This window comes from Molothrus aeneus, chromosome 28, assembly GCF_037042795.1.
Source record: "Molothrus aeneus isolate 106 chromosome 28, BPBGC_Maene_1.0, whole genome shotgun sequence".
In the NCBI taxonomy this organism is placed as follows: domain Eukaryota; kingdom Metazoa; phylum Chordata; class Aves; order Passeriformes; family Icteridae; genus Molothrus; species Molothrus aeneus.
In genome coordinates, this window is record NC_089673.1 from 3,466,234 (window position 1) to 3,484,361 (window position 18,128).

Below are 18,128 nucleotides of genomic sequence, written 5' to 3' on the forward strand. Positions count from 1 at the left end.
CTGGAGGCAGAGGCGCCCCCACTCCTGCGGCACAGCCGCCACTCCCCGTCCCCCGCAAACGAACCACGCGCTCCAGTGTGGGATTTAAAAATAGCCCAGAGTTATTAATAATGTTCTGTTTCAACAGAAAACACCCGTGGGATTGAGGGAAGGAGGGAAGGGAGGCCAAGCAGAGGTCTGTCTCCAGCCTGCTCTCCATCCCAGCATCACAGATGATGAGCAGGGAAGCGTCCTCCAAGTGGCAGAGGGAGTCCCTGCCCAGCTCTGGGAGCAAGGAGGGGTGAAAGATAAAATAAAATAAATTAACTAATCAAATACAATAAATAAGAAATGGTTTCAGAGTGCTGTGAGCCAGAAGAGCCCATTCATATCCCACATGGCTTCACACCCCCTCCAACCCACCCACAGCCCCGTCCCTTTTCCTGCAGCAAGGACAAGGTCAGTGTTCCTCATTCCTTTGGATTTTTTTGAGGTTTGGGTTCTTTTCCACCTCAAAGGCATCATGGATCCCTTGACCCAGCACAGCACAACCCCATCCCACCACCCTCCTGGGCCTGAGAATACCCTTGTGGGAGGCTGCCTGGCCAGCACCCACTCCCCCAGCAGAAACTCTCCACCAGCAGCGAGCCTGAGCCCTCCTCCAGCCCCCACACCCCAATTCCAGCTATGCAGAACAAGGCTCCTGCTGCTCCTCACTCTGCTCCGCACCCTCCCCACGCCAATCCCGGCTGCTGCAGGATCTGAGACACATCAGAAATTCAAAGTTCGAGAGGTTCCCTGGATTTGAGCAGCCAGTGCTCGTCGCCAGCCCCACGGGCACCAACGACCTCTTTCTGGGCGAGCGCACGCGGAGGCTCTGCCACGGCGCCGGAGCCATCCCCGAGCCAGGCCTGACTCCGGGGAGGAATTAGGGTTTGCTTCATCAGGCGTGCGCTGATCGAGTTAATTCCAGAGTCGCCCAGGAGGGAAATCTGCGAAACCGCTTAAAAATAAATAAATAACAGCACAGCAGCAGCGAGCAGCACTGGGTGAGGGGTGCATAATTAACCTTGTGAGGCGTGAAACAGCGTTTCTACATCAAATCATTTGAGGCGGATGGGCTGGAGCCAGAGGAGCTGCCCTGAGACCACCCAGCACACGCAGCCGGGCCCCAAGCAAGAGCAGCAAAGGGATTTGGGGCTGGAGCATGAGGGGTGAAACTCATCACAGACAGGGTGGTTTGCACTGGCCTTAAAAACATAAAATATAGATATGCACACACACACACACACACACACACACACACATCAATAAAAATAAAAATGTAAATATAAATATATAAATAACTATATTCTTATTACATTTATTAGATTTTAATATTATAATATAAAATATAAATAAATAAAAATTAATAAAATATTATTATATATTGTCTATAATTATATAAAAATTCTATCTAATTTCATAAAATTATTTTTAAAATAATTATTATGAGTTATAAAAATATAAATATATGCACATTTTTATATTTATATATTTAATATATTTTTATATATAAATATATACATTTAACATATACATATATAATATACATATGTATAATATACATAAAAACATATATATAAATACATACATACACACACATATATATAAAATATATATATATATACATACATATTTATATAAAATATATATGTACATATATATACACATATATATATATATCTGGGAGGAACAAGAAGTGGGTGATCACCTTATCCCCAAAAATACTACAAGAAGGGATGCTGCAGCTCAGCTAATGCTTGTGCTGAAGGTTTCACTCCCTGGGGAGCAGCTCCTGCACTGGGCAGGCACAGGACGAGTGCTGAGGGGACACAGACTCCAGGATTGGCCACCACCTGCAGCAGCTGCTGCCCACCAATGGTACAGAGAAGATATGTCATTGTCTCTGGCACATCCTTGAGCTCAAATTTGTGGATTAAAGACATTTCTTGATAAACCAGGCAGTTAGAAAGAGCTCAGAAACCCCTGTGAGACCCTGCAGATGGGCAGGTCTTTTCTCACTTGGCTTTGTCCCTGAAGCAGACAAGACCCTAAGGAGCAGGAAGAGGGCAGAGGCCACCCCAGTGAAGCTCCCCAGCATGTCACAACACCCTGCTGGGGCACCTGCAGGACACTCTCGGGGCACCTTTCCAAGGTTACAGGGCTATGGCATTGTGGGTGCTGCCTTACCTTTGCTGCAGGGCAGATTCCAGCAGCAGCTGAGGGCAGTATTTTTAGGTATTAATTAGACACTCAATTAAGGAGATTTGCTTTTGGGAGAGTGGCAGGGTCCCAGGTCTGTATAGAATGACACGACCTTAGGCAAGGTGACAGCAGCAGCAGGTGGGTGAACAGGCCCCCAGTGGTTCAGCTTTTTGTCACAGCCCCTGATCTGTCACCCTCCAGCTTTGGCAGAGGAGCCCCCACCTCCCCACCAATGCTGCTGCTCTGGCACTGAGGGTCCTCCTGGGACAGAGCATTATTCCAAGGGGCTGCTGCAAGGAGAGGAGCACAGGAACCACGTGTTCCTGCCACGAGCACCTGCTGCAGTTTGGGGGGGCTGTCTCTGTGTCCCCCCAGTTCCACAGGTGCCGCCAGACCAAGAGGTGTCGAAGCCTCGATGTCCCTGATGTGGGGCTGTGTGTCCCCTGCCCTGGGCTCAGCCAGACACACTGGAGCCTGCACATTCTCCACCTGGAGCTCAGCCCAGTCCCTGTCCCACAGACAGGTGACTTTTGTGGGGATCCCTTGGAATTTAAAGGAATTTTCAGCCCTACATTTAACCAAACTCACCCAAACCGTGTCTGGCTGTCCCCCCCAAGCCTGTCCCCCACCCCTTCACCCTGCACAGCCTCTGAACACACACCTGCAGCAGGTTTTTCTCCTGCTCTGTGTGAGGCAGAGCAGAGCAACTGTTGTGCTCTGTGTGAAGCTCCCAGAGCTGCCTGGGAAGGTGGCAGAGCCAGGGCTGCAGGTTCTCACGCCAACAGGAGCCTGCCAAGGACCCATCTCCACAGACGCCGCTGCCTCAGCGAGCATCTGGCGCAGAGTCTGCCCAGGCCAGATGGAGATGGAGCTGTTTATTCACACAGAGGCTCCCTCCCGCTTGGGAGATGTTCTCAGCAAATTTTGATGGTGCCTCTAAACCCTTACCCAGGGCTTTAAAGGTTTTGTCTCTGGCCAAGCATGTTCCCAGGAGGCTCCCCAGTGCCAAAGGCTGATGGCCAAAGAACAGCAACTCCCAGTCACAATGCAGGACCATGGTGGCAGCACCAGTGCAGCCCCAGCACCTCTGGGATCTGGACTGGCAACAAACAGATTGCACTGCACTGGGCTCCCAGAGCAAGCAGACCTGGGCTGTGGGGCAGCAGATCTGCTACATCCTCTCATTTCCAGCTTTTGGCAGCCCCAGCAGAGGACCTGGCACTCAGGATTTAACTGAGATAATGCTTCATGCTGCTGCACTGGGTTTATTGCTGATTAGAACCAGTCTGAAGTGAAGGAAACAGCCCTCCAAGTGAAAACCAGCAAAGCCCAGTCACACTGGAACACACCAGCAGCACCCCAGACCTATGGGCAGGAGGGTCTGAGCTCCAGGCTGCTGCAGGCACCAACAGCTCTGCCCACCTCGGGACAGAGAGTAACACTTCAGAGCAGAAATATGAGCTGAACACCTCCAGTTGGCCCCAAAAGCAGGTGTTGAAGGACTTTCTCCCAGACTGCAGGTTGCCAAGAGCTCAGGGTGCAAAGGGAACTCGGGGAGGTGAGGACGTGTTGGAAAGAACAAGAATTAGCTATTGATTGTTTTTGGACCCCTGCTCATAATTTATTCAGTCCTTGAAAAACAAAAAGTCCTTTTAGATATCTTTATACTTTAAACTTTAGGAAAATTAAGATAGACCTTTTTAATATAGATATTTATATATGTATATTTATATATATACACACATACACATATGTACACAATGATGCATTTAAAGTTAATATTTCCTCAGCCATTACAATATCATTCCTTAAATCTCTTGCTCTTGAAATGATCATGACTTGGTGCCTCTGCTAAAAATACCCTGTGCTGTGTGCAAGGAACACCAACACGACACCGCCAGGCATGTTGGGGTCGGCGCAGAGCTCGGAGGATGCGCTGCCTTTTCTGCATTCACTCTCCAGGCTCCAGAATAACAAAAATCCCATGTTTTTGCAGAGAATTAAGCAAAAGCTGCTGGGTATCTCTGTGCAAAGGCAACGTGACATTTGAGCTCAGGAGCTTTGCCTGCCTCTCCCCAAAACAAAATGATGACAAACCCTTGGAAGAAACTCATCGCAATTCGGGATCTCAGGTGGCCTCAGGATTCTGAATTCTGGGTGATTCAAACAGAGGTTTGGGGCATAAGGACCCTGTTTTCTCTTCCCAGCACAGAGCAGGTCACCATCCACTGCAGCTGCCCAGCTCCAGCAGTGACCAGTGATGTGGAAAGGCAGCGTTGAGCTGGCCCTGGGGGCCGCCCGCAGGCTCCAAGGGCTCCGAACCAGCCACGCTCACTTCACCTGCGCCACAATGAACCCAGACTCCCTCATGCTCTCGTAGCACTCGATGGCCAAGGCAAAGTTGAACTCGCTGATGGCTGGCCCGTCGATGGCGATCTTCATGAGGTCAGAGAGCCCCTCGTCCCCGGCGAGGCGCGAGCGGCCGCGCTTCAGCAGCTCCCGGCCCCGGCGGATCTTCTCGGCAAGCACTGAGCCCAGCGGCAAGGCCAGGGCAATAGCTGCCAGGACAGCGAAGTCTGGGAAGAGCTCATGCATCTCAGAGCTGCTGTAGACCAGCTTGACACAGAGGTCCTTGAAGGAGAGCTGGCTGAGGCTGAAGACGATGCGCTTGAAGAGGGGAAAGTCGCTCAGAGCCCTCTCGCTCACCACCACCCGCGAGTACACCCGCAGCAGGAAATTCAGCTCGCTCACCCCATAGCTGCCAATGTCCTCCAGAGACTGTGGGTAGCACTTGGGGTTGAAAATAGCAGAGAAGGAGCTGATGGCCTCCAGGACGCTGCTGGGGAACCTGTCCAGCAGGTTGCCCCGTACCTTCTCCAGATAGCTGTCCTTCAGGTGCTCAAAGTGTTTCAGGTGCACCTGGGAGCAGTTGGCCAGCTCAACACCCTTGTAGTAGAGGCGGCTCTCGCCCTCCCGGCTGTCCTGTGGGTGCTTGTTCATCTCTCTGAGGAACTCCTGGAGGTTCTGGCCACTGGTGCTCTGCTGGGCCTGCAGCGTGGTGGCTGTGGCTGAGACTATGGGCTTCAAGATGGAGAGGTCAAAATCCTCGATCTGGAAGAAACGACTGAGCTTCTGGAAGATGGGGAGGACATCCAGGAGGATCTTGGTGAAGGCCACAAACTGGAACTTCTTGAGCTCTTCGCAGAGGCCACGGGCCACAGGTGAGCACTCTGCCTGGCTCTCCAGCAGCAGCACCAGTGTGGGCCACGAGGAGTCAATGGCTTCTACAGCTGGGAAGATAGAGGTCCAGTGGATGGCTTTGGGGCTCCCAAGGTCTATCTCACAGAGGTCCAGGACCCTCCGCAGCTCCTGCAGGCTATCCCCTTCCCCCTGGAAGCTGGAGTAGAGCCTATACACAGCATCCACAGTGGTCTCATACTTCTGGAGGTACTCGATGGTGCTGATGCTCTCGGCCAGGAGCAGGGAGGTGCCGTGGGACAGGCAGTGCACCTCAGTGAGGAGCGGGCAGAGCGAGCTCAGCGCCGTCCCCACCCCGCTGAGCCGCTCGGCCACCAGCGAGGCACTGTCAGCGCTGAGCCAGGTGAGCTTCATGGTGGGGATGCCAAAGGAGCGCATCACCTCGCCCACCTTGCCTGCCACCGTGGAGGCCTCCCCTGCAGGCAGCTCAAAGCTGCCCAGGAAGGTGGTGGAGGTCTGCCCGTTGCAGGGGGAGACAGTGGTGGTGAACACGGCGAGACTGCGGTGCTCCAGGACGTCCACTGTCTCATCCACCACCAGCCCAATGAACGGCGAGGCTTTGATCCTGTGCCTGTCCTCGTTGTGGAGGACTTTGGCAATGGCTGCCTGGGCCAGTTGAAGGAGGGGTGCAGGGAGGGAGAGAGAAACACAAATGAGATTCAGAGGCAGTGGGAGATGAGCAGCACTTGGCACAGAGTGAGCGGGTGGGCTCCCACCCACAGGCTCCTGCAGCGCAAGAGCCCCGAGCCAGGGAAAAGCCCTTACACACAGAGGCTGGAAATCACTGTCTTTTTCCCTAACAAGCTTTCTCCTCCTGCTCCTCCTGTTTGGCAGCTCAAGCACCATGGGAAGCTGCTGAGAGCTTGGGGGTTCCTGTCCTGAGCTTGGGGTCAGAGCCCCACACATACAGCAGGACACAGCATCACCAGCAGCATCACTGATCCCTCAAGCCCCCAACATGCTATTCCCAAGCCCCCACCTATGCTGGCAGTGATACCAGGAACTCACCTGCCCCATTCAACTCCAGCAGTTCCACTTCACTGGCCCAGCAGGGGCAGGAGCAGCAGCAAAATGGCAACGTTTTTTCCATCTTTACTCATTTACTCACACTTCCCCCATTTCAGGCAAACTCCCCAGTTCGGAGGGAAAACTTCCTCTGTGTGTGCGAGTGCTGTAAGGATCACCACAGGCTGGGAAACCTAATTATTGGGTTTAGTCTATCAGTAGCAAAATAAGGCTCTGCAGAGAGCTGAAAAGCCTGGCAAACAGCCAAGACTCACTAAAAATTTAATTTGATTTTAGCAGGCATGAAGCGTTGGTAAAATTCAGAAATCCCTCTTAAACTCTCCGGCTACTTGATCTTTCAGATCGCTCAGATTAGGGCAAAAAAAGGCAAAACCCACAGCACTCATGTGCTAATTGAACTCCTGAGACAATCAGCATTCATCCAGCAGAGCTCAGGGAGCTCGGTGGGCACAGGCACCGTCCCTGCCCTGCCAGGTGCAGCGACCACCCAGGTGCCAACCCCTAACCCCCCTTACACACCTGCATCTCCCTGACGCTGCCAGGGTGGTAGAACTCGCTGTGCTCCGACGCCAGCAGCGCCTGGCACAGGTTGAACTTCTGCAAGCTCAGCAGGGAGGAGCACCTCTCATCGGGGATCTCCTCCTTGGCCATCCAGTAGACCGTGGTGAGGACGGCCACCTTGGCCGGGTTCACCTCCACCTTGATGAGCGAGCGCAGCTCGGGGTGGGCACGGGGGGTGTCGAAGGCCAGCTGCTGGCGGTTGACGGCCAGCGCCTGGCGGTGGGCGCCCGAGGTGACGTGGCGCAGCAGCGCGTGCCGCTGGAAGTTGTCGGTGCCCACGGTGAAAGCGTTCTCCGCTTTGCCGTGCTTGTTCTTCACCAGGGCCTGCCGGCACTCCGCGCAAAACATGAGCTTCCTCTCATAGTCAAACTCCAGCCAGGTGAATTCTTCCTTCCAGTGCTCGTTGAAATAGCGCTTGCACTTTTTGTTGGAATTGGAAGTTTCCCCAGCTGGCTTTTTCCCCGGGGGCACCATGCTGCTGTGGCTGGGAAATCAGCTAGGGTTGAAGCGCACTGTGCCCCTCGAGGAGCAGCGCGCGCATTTAATTTAGTAAGAAGGTCTATTACCACTCTCCTGGTCCGACTGGAGACGAAAGAGACACAAGGGAAATGGGATTAGGGCCCTGCAAACCTCAGCTGGGGCTCGGCTGTGGTGGCACAAGCGACAGTGGCACGGTGACAGCAGCAGTGACAGCAGCCCCAGCACCACACGTGGGGATCCCATCAAGCTCCTCATCAGCACCAGCAGAAGCTCTTGGTGTCACTGGTGGGGCTGGCACACACACAAATGGTCCCATCAGCACAGGAACACCCACAGGCTTCCCCTCGGAGCAGCCTTCCCCACTGTGCTGGCACTGGGAAGGTGAGGAAGGCTCAGCGGGGATGAAACACCCAAAAAAGAGCACTCAGCCCTAGAGGAGCAGCACCCACGGCTGGCAGTGAGTGCCAGGGCCCTGGAGCAGAACAAGGGTGACTGGGAGCTAGCTCAGACACACGTGCTGGTGCGCACACGTGTGCTCGCAGTCCTGCCTGCCTTGTCCCTCTTCCAGGGAATTGCCAAAGCCCTGGCAGGTCCCTGGCAGCACAGCCATGCTCTGCACGCTCAGTGGCATCCCAGTGTCCCTCCCAGGGGGTGACACACTGGATCCTCTCCAGGCCAAGCTCCCAAGTATCTACTGAGCTAGAGGCTGCAAAGCACTTAAAGATGTAACCAAACCAGGATCTGAAGGGTTTAAGCATTCACTTGACCTCTTCCCTACACTTCAGCCTGCTCAGTCTGGACTCACATTTCTCCATGAACCAGACTGAAAATCCAAACTGAGCCTTGATAAAGGTGTTGGTGAAAGGAGGGGAAAGAACCCAGCGCTGCATGGGGAAAGGGGAGAACCAAAATGCAGAGGGGAAAAAGAAAGAATGTGGACACTGAGCAGCAAGAAAACTGGGGAATACCATCAGCCCACTGATGAGGAACTTGGGGTTTTTCTGAAGAACAAGCCCCCAAACTAGAGCCATTGCCATGGTGCTGTGGGAGCAGGGGGAAGGAACCTTCACAATTCAGGAGTTAGAACAACACCACAACACCCATCCCCATAGAGCCAGTGCCCTGGACAACGCTGGCAGGTGGCCCTGGAGTGACCTGGACCTCAGCCTGGCACAGCGACCACATCCATCCCTGCATGGCCCCAGGGGGAGCATTCCTGCGCTCTTTCCCTGTCACTGACCCCATTCCCTGCAAGCCATCCCCAAACCCACCCCCCCCAGCACTTGCTCCAGCAGAAGCCGCTGCCTTGGAAAGAAAACAAAAAAGAGCAGCAATTATCGTGTGGGATGCAGGAGGCCGGGGCGGGGGCTGGGATGGAGCAGAGCTCCGTGGCACCTCTTCCCACAGCACCCAATTCCCGCAGCTCTGGCACCAGCCCAGCACCCCTCGCTGCTGCTGCTGCCCACGGGCAAGAGCAGCGCTGCGCATCCCGGGGGGCTCGGCAGCAGCTCGGCACGGGGGGCACACTCCGGTCCCCCAGCAGCTGCTTCTCCCCCCGGCGGGAAGTTTGGGCAGGATGAGGGTTTGGTTGTGAGAGGACGAGCTGATCCTTGTCCCCGGAGCATCATCCCGGGAGGGTGAGCGGAGCAGCCCCAGCGCCCAGCCCAGCCCTGCGTGCCCACCCCGCTCACCCGCCCCTCCATACGTACCATGGAAAAGCTGCCATAAGCTTTGGGCTGGGGGGGACTTGCAAACTTCCCAGATTTTAAATAGGAAAAAATAAAAATTTAAAACCATCTAATTAAAAACAAAAAATACGCACAAAACCAAAACAACAAACAAAAAAAAAACAAACCCAAACCCAGCCAAGCAACGCAAAATCCAAAAATAAAACAAACAAAAAAAAAAAGCAGCGGGGCGTTGGGGAGGCGGCCCCGCAGCCCCCGCGGCCCCGAGCGCGGCGGCTGCGGGAACAAAGCCTGCGGCGGCCGCCCGCCTCACCGGAGCACGGGAGCCGCCATCTTGCAGCCAGCACCGTCTGCCTCACGGCTGCTCCCGGCAGCTCACGGCGGCAGTGGCCACTAGCGGTGACCGGCATGGGCAAGGCCCCGCGGCCGTGGCCGGGACACGGGGACAGTGGACGTGGTGGTGGCCGGGCCATGGGGACACTGGACAAGGTGGCCCGGCCATGGGGACAGTGGAGGCCGCAGCGGCCGCGGGGACAGTGGACGTGGTGGTGGCCGGGCCATGGGGACACTGGACAAGGTGGCCCGGCCATGGGGACAGTGGACATAGTGGTGGCCGGGCCTCAGGGACAGGGGACATGGTGGTGGCCAGGCCATGGGGACACTGGATGCAGTGGCCAGGCCATGGGGACACTGGATGTGGTGGTGGCTGGATCACGGGGACACTGGACGCAGTGGCCGGCCCACGGGGACAGCGGACCTGGTGGGGACAGCGGATGCGGTGGCCGCAGCAGCCCCTGGGGATGGGGAGCCCATGGAGCTGTGCTCTGTGCCTGCCCCATGCTCACCTGCCCGGAGCGCTTCCCCCCAGGTGCCCATCAGGTGGGCATCAAGGGGCTCCTAGCCTGGGTCTCAGCTGAGAGCTAGGCACATGCAGCAGGGTGAGCTGCAGGAGGGTTTGCAGCCAGCCAGGATGGGTGTTTTTGGGGTTTGGAAGTGTTCTGCAAGTTGTGGGCAGAGCAGCACCCAGCAGTGGACACAGAGGTTTGGTGGGATCCAAGTCCGAGCCCTTCAGGGAATGCCACGAGGTGTTCCTGCTTAGCTGCACTCCTGGTCCATAGCTGCAGAGCTGGGGCAGAAACACAGCCCCCTGCCCCAGGGCTCCCTAACGAGCAGAGGGGTTCCCTACGTCCCAAAAAGCTTTATTTTAGCAATAAATGGAGCCTCTTGACTACTTCCAGAAAGAGAATTTTGTGCCACCTTTGCACACCTCGGATCGGCAGGATCCAAGTCCAAGCCCTTTGGTCAATGCCACAAGGTGTTCCTGCTTACCTCCACCCCTGGTCCGTAGCTGCAGGGCTGGGGCAGAAACACAGCCCCCTGCCCCAGGGCTCCCTAACGAGCAGAGGGGTTCCTCACATCCCAAAAGCTTTCTTTTAGCAATAAATGCAGGTGAAATTTAGAGTCTCGACTACTTCCAGAAAGAGGATTTTGTGCCACATTTGCTTTCCCCAAACAAGGCTCCTGAGAACACTGAAATCCCAAGGGGCACCAGTGTTCCATGGGACTCCCGATGGGAACCTGGCTCCTGTTTTCCAGCACATATCCTGTGCCTGGGAGCTGAAGGATGCTCCCACCCAGATTCATCCTGCTCCTGGTGTGGAATTGGGCCATGAGGAGGGACATGGCCCACTGGAATTTGCCTGGATTAGGAGCTGATTGTACCTGGCTCCAGCTGGCTCTGCACCAGGGGGGTCTGGTGGCCCCCAGTTAATTCCCCTCTTGAGGCTCCTCCACATATCCCGGGGCAAGAGGCTCTTCCTGCTTTGGGGACATTCTTGCCGAAGTGTCAGCCCAGGGTTAATGAGAGCTGAAGGTGGTGAAACCAGAGCCGGCTCCGGGGGTGAAAACACACCCGATTTATTCTTGTGCTAATGGCCCGAGAAAAGAGGATTGAGCCTTTTTAATGAGGTTTTTAGGAGCCTGCAGCATCCCCTGGTCCCATTCCCAGCACCCAGAGCAGGACAGCAAAGGTCAGCGACCCCAAATTGGAAATGGTTGGAACCAACTCCATTTCCCACCTCCTCCACGGAGCCCCTGCAGTGAAATCCATGGGGACCAGCGGACTCCAGAGGAGAACACCCTTGTTCTGCCTGCCCCATGCAGGGGGCAAGGCTCGAACCACTGATCCCTTCTCCCCTGCAAACCCCTTCCTGCTGGAAGCCTTAATTTCACACGAATTTTGGGCAGCATTTGCAGGTTGTCCCTGACCCTCTGCCCTCACATAGCTGCCGGATGTCAGACGTCCTTCCTAAAGGAACTGGAGTGGAGATACTCCTGTTTAGCTGCACACAGCAGCAGCAGCCTTGGCTGGAGCCAATTGTTGCTGTTTTTCCCGAGCTGGGTGGGCAGGTGCCCGGAGCACCAGCACATCCATCATCCCCACAGCTCGAGGGTGGCAGCAGCCATGAGCCACAGTTTCCATCTGAGTCCCAGTTTCCACTGGCATCCCACACCTCGGGCAGCCACAGCAGCTCCCACTGGGATGCTCCAGGCACCCCTTCCTGCACTCCAGCCCCACATCCATGGACGGGTTCCCCGAGGGTTTCTTATTCCATCTATAAGAAGCTGAACAGAAGAGACCAAACCCAGCCATATTACCCCCCTCCAAAAAAATGTTTAAATCCCCGAGTCCAAAGATATTTATGAGATTTTGTTTCCATCCCTGCTCTAAGCCAGTCAGGCTCGGGGAAATGACGCACGCTGCTCCCGCAGGGAAGCGGAGGTGCTGGTGTTCCCAGAGCTGCTGACCCCGGGGAGCCCATCCCTGCTCCGCCAGAAAAGACCCAGCACCCTGCTCACCCTCTGCACCCAAATCCCCAGCCATGCCAGCCCCCAAAACGAGCGGGGAGCGTGCAGGGGAGGGAGGACTCACGGGAGCTGCATCCCTCGCACCCACCCGCAGGTGGTGACAGCTCAGTTCGGTCCCTGCCGTGAGCGGCGGAGGGGGAAGGCTGCGAGGAGCCGCTGTCTCATGTGGGAGAGAGCACCCGGCACCGTGTCAGCTCAGCCAAATTAAAAATACTCCTGCAGCCCCCGGGCTGGTGCCTGGACGGGCGGATCTGGCAGGGACAGGGCATGCAGGATGTGCAGACGCTGGAAGGGATGTGGGGAGATGTTGCCATGCAGAAAAGGGGATGGGACACGCACTGGGGGACCCCAGTATTTCTCAGCTGTGTCCCAGCTCTCCTGCACAGCTCAGGCTACTCAGGGGGCTGTTCCTCCTCTTCAGCACCACTGTGGGCACAAAGACTGGCTCCAGCACACTCAGATCCTTGTGCAGGGGCTTGGATGGGCAGTGGGCTGTAAGTAGGGAACCATGGGGTGCTACTGGAGAAGAAGCCCCCCAGTTTGGTGACATGGTGCCCCCCACACACACCCCACAGGCACTGGCAGCTTGCAGGATGCAGCCTCGTGCCTCGTTCCCCTGCACAGCTTTGTCACAACCTTCAGCTGCGTGACTGCAGCTGGCAGGGAACAAGCCTTGAAATAAACTCAGATGACATTCCTGCAAACTCTGGACATGGCCACAACAGGATTACTGAGCTGGGCTGGGGAAGGGGGGGTGAACATGCTCATCTCTCCCCGCCGGCGACCCCAGCTCTGGGCTGAGGCTCCTCTGAGCAGCAGCTGAGAAGGGCAAAGCCCTTTTGTCAAGGAGCAGAAGCAGGGACAGGGTGATCTCGCTCCCTGGGCTTCCTCCAGTCCATGCACCTGGTCCTTGGGAGGCAGCTTGGCTGCATCTTTCTCCCCAGGAGCTACAGGGAACTTCACCCCACAGCACTGATATCAAAAACAGCTGCTGAGGAGCAAAACTGGCTCTCAGCCTTGCTCTATCAAGAGCATCTTCTCCTCCCTTGTCCACTGAGCCCAGCTCCCTTTGGATTTTAATTCCCAACGCTCCCCATTTGCCAGGTAATGATCCGAAAAAGCAGCATTTAGGGATGCCTCCCCCAGCAGAGATCCCAATCAGCTCAGTGTCCCCTGTGTCACAGCCAGCAGTGCTGCCAGGCCATGGCAGCCCAGCCAAGACCCCACCAGCCTCTGCCACAGGGGCTCAGGAGGGATTTGGGCTCATCCTGAAGGGAGGTGGCAAACACTGAACCCTGATCCGGGCTCCACCGCCCAGCCCTCCCAGGGTCCTCCTGAGAGATGGAGAGCTCAGGAGTGCAGCAGAGCCCCCCATCAGTTCAGCCTTTATTCTGGGCACCGTTTAAATTGTAAAATTGCAGCCAAGTCCAATTCATTACAGCTGAGGAACGGCTGACAGAAATGAAAAGGGAGAAAAGCTCCTCAGATTGATGCTTTCTCACCATTCCAGTGAAATAACCAATTTGGAACAAATTAGGGGCTCCCGTCTCCACCAGCCTTTTGAATTGCCTCCAAGCCAACGCACATTTTTCATAGTGCAGCATTTCTTCCATTAGCAGTGAAAATTAATGATTTCTATTATTGAAGCACCTGAAGGCAGGTGCCTCCCTCACACAGCTGGGGCTGGGCTGGCACTGAGCCCCCAGAGAGCCAGGAAGACCCACGAGAAGACAGCCAGGTTCAGAGAGGGTAAGTGACATGGCCAGGGCCGCCTGGTAGGTCAGTGGCAGAGCCAGTGGCCATCCCTGCTGGGCTGTTCCCTCTCAGCAGTGCCATCCCAGACGTGCCAGAGCACACAGACCACCGTGGTGACACCCAAAATGCATGTGACAGTGGCACAGCTGTCCCCAAAGCCCCCCTGAGCAGTGAAACCACGTGGGCTTCAGCCAGTCCCAGCTTTGCTTGGGTAGGGGGAAAAGGGGAATTGCCCCAAGGGCACAACTCAGATTTCAGGAGGGCAAGTCCTGGGGCACCCAAAAGGGCTTTCAAATCCCAATCCTCTCACATATTTCCCCTCCCAAGTTTTAGAGAGACCAAAGCCCTTCACCTCCCCTCTGCTCCCAGGATTATTCCCTGAGCACAGCTCCCCAGCAGCTGAAGCACACAAACCCCCTGCAACCACAGCTGCCCCATGGCCAGGATGGTCCTGCCTAGGGTTTGGGAGGTGACACACACCTGTCCTTCTTTTTTAATTAGATTTTTATTTCCTACCTCTAGTATTTCATTGTAATTTCCGCCACTCCTACCCAGGCCATGCTAATATAATCACTCAGGAGGAGAGTGGGAGCAGCCAGCCCACTCCTTCCAACATCCCGCTCAGGAAAGGCAGAAAAAAAAAAAGCAATCTGCTAAATCCCCAGCCCCTGCAGTCATTACAAGCTCAGGGACATCAGGTGGGTGCTGAAACAAACCATCAAAGCCTCAGTGCCGCCAGCACCTGCCAGGAGCATCAGCACCGAGAAACTTCAAAAAAAAAAGTTCACATTTGCCCGAAATACTCGTTAGCAGTTCATTGCTGCAGCAAGGTGAGGCATAATTAAAAATGGACTAAAGAGATCTGTGAATTATATCCTCGGCTTGATGCTGGAGACACACTGATATTTTTTAGCCCACATCATCCTGGAGGTCAAGATTAGATGACAGCTTGGTCTAAAAATACTCTGAAGGGGAGGCTGAGGCTGTTGGAGGAGGTCAGAGCCCCCTGTGCCCCCCTCCCAGTGTTGCTCAGGGTTGAAACCAAGGGACAGATGTGTCCCCCAGGACATTGCCTAGAGCAAGGCCCAGTAATAAAAACAACTGCTGCATTTACAGGGAAATCCACCCAAAACAGGCACGGGGAAAGCTCAGTCCCACCATCTACCAAAGGAACCCCAAAGCCAAACCCAGCAGCTCAGTGGGGCCAGGCTCCCCACACTGTCACCCCCACAGGTCCTGAGGGGGCTGGAATCACCATGAAAGCACCAGATTCCTCCCCCTGGAGCAACATGGGGAACATCAGTGAGCCCAAGACACTTCAAAATTGAAGTTTTAGTGGGTATTGAATATTTCCTCCGTATCTGAGGCCACAGAGTGAAAAGCAAGCTCTGGGGTTGGACTTTAGTTTGTCTTTCAAGCCTGCTTTGCCTGACAAGTACTCCAGATAAATATCCCGAGTAGTGTTACACGTTCCAGAGAGACAGGGAAAGAGATTTCAGAGAAAAGATTGTGTTTCAAACTATTAGAAAAAATCAAATTGATCCACGGAACTCGGCTGGGGCCAGCTTGATCCATGGGCACCTGACTGATGTGCCAGGCTAACAACATCCATGTTCCTGGCTTGGTTGCCCTTGGGCACCCACAAGGAAATGTTATCAGGGGAAAGAGAGTGCACAGCAGCCTACAGATGTGCACAGCACACACACACAGAGACAGAAGTGGCACTGCTGCCCACAGGGACATGCCAGCCCCATCCCTGCCAGCAGCCAGGGGCCACTCTCCCTCCCCAGCAGAGTTAACACTGATAATAACAAAACCACTAAAATTACCAGCCCCGAATCCACACAGAACCAAGAGCAGCGCCACATCCCGCTCGCTGCCGCTGCTCCAAGCCTGGCCACCCTCACAAGGACACTGCTGGTCACTCTCCCCCAGCCTCACATCACACAAAAAGCATTGAACCAACGTTTGTGTCGCAGGTGCAGCAGGAGCACGAGTTGGAGCTGACACCCAGACAAAGAGCAAGGGCAAAATCCAGCCCCGTCAGCACACAACCTTTTCCCTCCTCTTTTTGCAGCCCTGGGAAAAATCAATAAGATGCAGTGAGTCAAACTCAGCTTGAAGCCCGTAAGTAATTAGGATTAGCAGGCTGGGAGCCGAGGGAACAGGCTGCCTGTGTGCTGGGCGGGGAGGGACCATTTTGTGGGTGTAGGGTACAGCCTCAGCTGATGCAAATAACACGAGCAGCTCTTTAACGGGGTTTTCAGGCAGAACGGCAATAAGGAATGGGAACGACAGCGTTTGCTTAGAAACAGGAAAAATCTCATGAGGATAATTTGGGGTGCCGAGCCGTGCTAGGAACAGGATGGAGACCCCACAGGTGAATCAGGAGTTGAGTTTGATGCCGAGCCCATTCCCAGCCCCTCACTCTGAGCCCGGACTCCTTGAGTACCGCTTATTCCCGGGGTTTCTACCCGGCAGTAAAAAACCCACCTCAATGTTTCACTATTTAGAGTTAACTTAGTGGCCAAAATCGCAAAGCGGAGAAGAGACCCCCCCCCCCCCCCCCCACACACACACAGCCTGCGCAGAGCTACCAGCAAAATAAGAACCAATTCGGTGTTTTTGTGTCCATGAAGAACAGCTCGGACGCCGAAAAGTGCCCTTTCCTCCAGCTGAAGGAACCCGGCAGAAGACGGGAGCGCTCAAACCGGGGCCGTGCTGGGAGCAGCGGCCCCGGGACAGCGGCGAGGCGATGCCCGGTCCCCGTCCCCTCAAACCCCACCGACCCCCGGAGCTCCGCGGCTGCCCCGGTCCCGCCGCACCCCCGAGCAGCGGCCGGGGGATGAAGGAGCGATGGAGAGGAGAGAGATGGAAGGCGACGGGGAGAGAGAGAGAGAGAGAGATGAGGCTGCGGGAAAGTTGCGTTTCACCCACCTAGGAGCATTTTGGATGCGGCTGCGTCTCCTCCGCGCTGCTGGTGCCTCCCGCTCGCCGGGCAGAGCTGCGGGCAGGGCCGGGCGGGCGCAGCCCCGCTCCCGCCGCCCCTCGCCCCGCGTCCGGCCCCGCCTCGGCCCCGCAGCAGCGCGGGGGGAGAAACTACCGGGGATCGGCGTGGAAATGGGCGGGGGGACCGGGAACTCCCCCTCCCCGCACAGCCACCCCCGAGCCGGGGCTGCCCGAACCCCAAAACTTGGGGCGAGGGGAGGGAACCCTGAGCGGCACCCCCGGGGCTCGCTCCGAGAGCCCTCTCAGGTGACTGCTTTGGGGTGAAATGTCCTTGTGGGGTCGGGGAGGGGACGCTCAGCGGCAGCCACTCACCCCACCCCCGGGAGAGGCTCGGCGGCAGCAGGGACCGGGTCCCTGCCGTGGGTCCCTGCCCGTTCAGCCCCAGCCCTGAGTGCTGGCAACACGATTGAGGTGCTCATCACAGCCCCCCATGATTGAGGTGCTTATCTCAGCCCCTTTATGACTGGGATGCTCATCTCAGCCCCCCCCCATGACTGGGGTGCTCAGCCCCCCATAACTGGGGTGCTCATCTCAGCCCCTCCATGATTGGGGTGCTCAACTCAGCCCCCCCCATGATTGGGGTGCTCAGCCCCCCACGATTGAGGTTCTCATCTCAGCCCCTCTATGATTGGGGTGCTCATCTCAGCCCCCTCTATGATTGGGGTGCTCATCTCAGCCCCCCACGATTGGGGTTTTCACGCCTGCTGCCCTCCCCATCAGTTCCTCAGCAAGGGCTGTGGCAGTTTGGCTCCTCATGGCAGCACCTTCTCTGTGCTGATTTTTGGCTTCTTCTCAGGAGGTGAGGCTCATGACTTGCTTACATTGCTGCCCTTTAAACAGGGAAATGAAAAACCTGCTCGTGAAAAGGGGAAACAATCACCTCCCCTGCCTCCCTGAACGGGAGACAAGAACAAGGAAGGAATGAAAAATTTTTCTCCAGTCAAACAATACAAGGAGTTGGGCAGAAACCACTGGGCCATACAGAGTGAAAATGAACCTTTTAAACCATGAGATGCCTGAGTGTGCCCATGTGCCACTGCCAGACTAGGCACTTTTGGAGTAAATCACAGAATTTTGGTGCACTGAAAAGCACTGAAGCCATCAGGGCCCCTCTGGGTGCTGCTGCAGGGCCAGGGCACAGCATGGTTCTCTGTCCTAGACCTCAGCCTGGCTCGGCTGGCACCGGGCAGCCTGGCAGAGCCCCGGGCAGGGCGGGTGTTGTTGTCAGGGTCGTTAACAGCAGCAGTAAGTTTAGCC

At 55.7% G+C, this 18,128-nt stretch overlaps 2 protein-coding genes across 6 annotated transcripts in view; both read right to left on the reverse strand.

Moving 5' to 3' along the window:
- The window catches only part of ZNF385C (zinc finger protein 385C), a 68,505-nt gene that overhangs the window by 14,692 nt on the left and 35,685 nt on the right, over positions 1 to 18,128 (reverse strand). The window contains exon 1 of one of the 4 annotated variants that reach the window (XM_066567111.1): positions 16,800 to 16,858. The exons of the other annotated variants lie outside the window; for them this stretch is intronic. Coding sequence (XP_066423208.1) covers positions 16,800 to 16,809 — 10 coding nt within the window. The 5' untranslated portion in view covers positions 16,810 to 16,858. Of the gene's footprint in view, positions 1 to 16,799; positions 16,859 to 18,128 lie in introns of those variants that run through there. 4 annotated transcript variants of the gene reach the window in all.
- On the reverse strand, positions 3,819 to 9,363 carry C28H17orf113 (chromosome 28 C17orf113 homolog). Of its 2 annotated transcripts, none has more exons than XM_066567105.1 (3): positions 9,261 to 9,363; positions 7,030 to 7,653; positions 3,819 to 6,090 (listed from the first exon to the last, which is right to left on the reverse strand). In XM_066567105.1, exons 2-3 carry the CDS (start codon positions 7,543 to 7,545, stop codon positions 4,558 to 4,560), a joined length of 2,049 nt encoding a protein of 682 aa, XP_066423202.1. In that variant the 5' UTR covers positions 7,546 to 7,653; positions 9,261 to 9,363; the 3' UTR covers positions 3,819 to 4,557. The 2 variants fall into 2 exon arrangements, with proteins under 2 accessions (XP_066423202.1, XP_066423201.1); XM_066567104.1 differs by having other exon boundaries at positions 7,030 to 7,842; positions 9,261 to 9,355.

Coding starts and splice junctions, on each gene's coding strand:
- C28H17orf113 (XM_066567105.1), bottom strand. CDS start 7,545: ATGGTGCCCCCGGGGAAAAAGCCAGCTGGGGAAACTTCCAATTCCAAC. Junction 6,091..7,029: donor GCAGCGTCAGGGAGATGCAG/GTGTGTAAGGGG, acceptor CAACTGGCCCAG/GCAGCCATTGCCAAAGTCCT.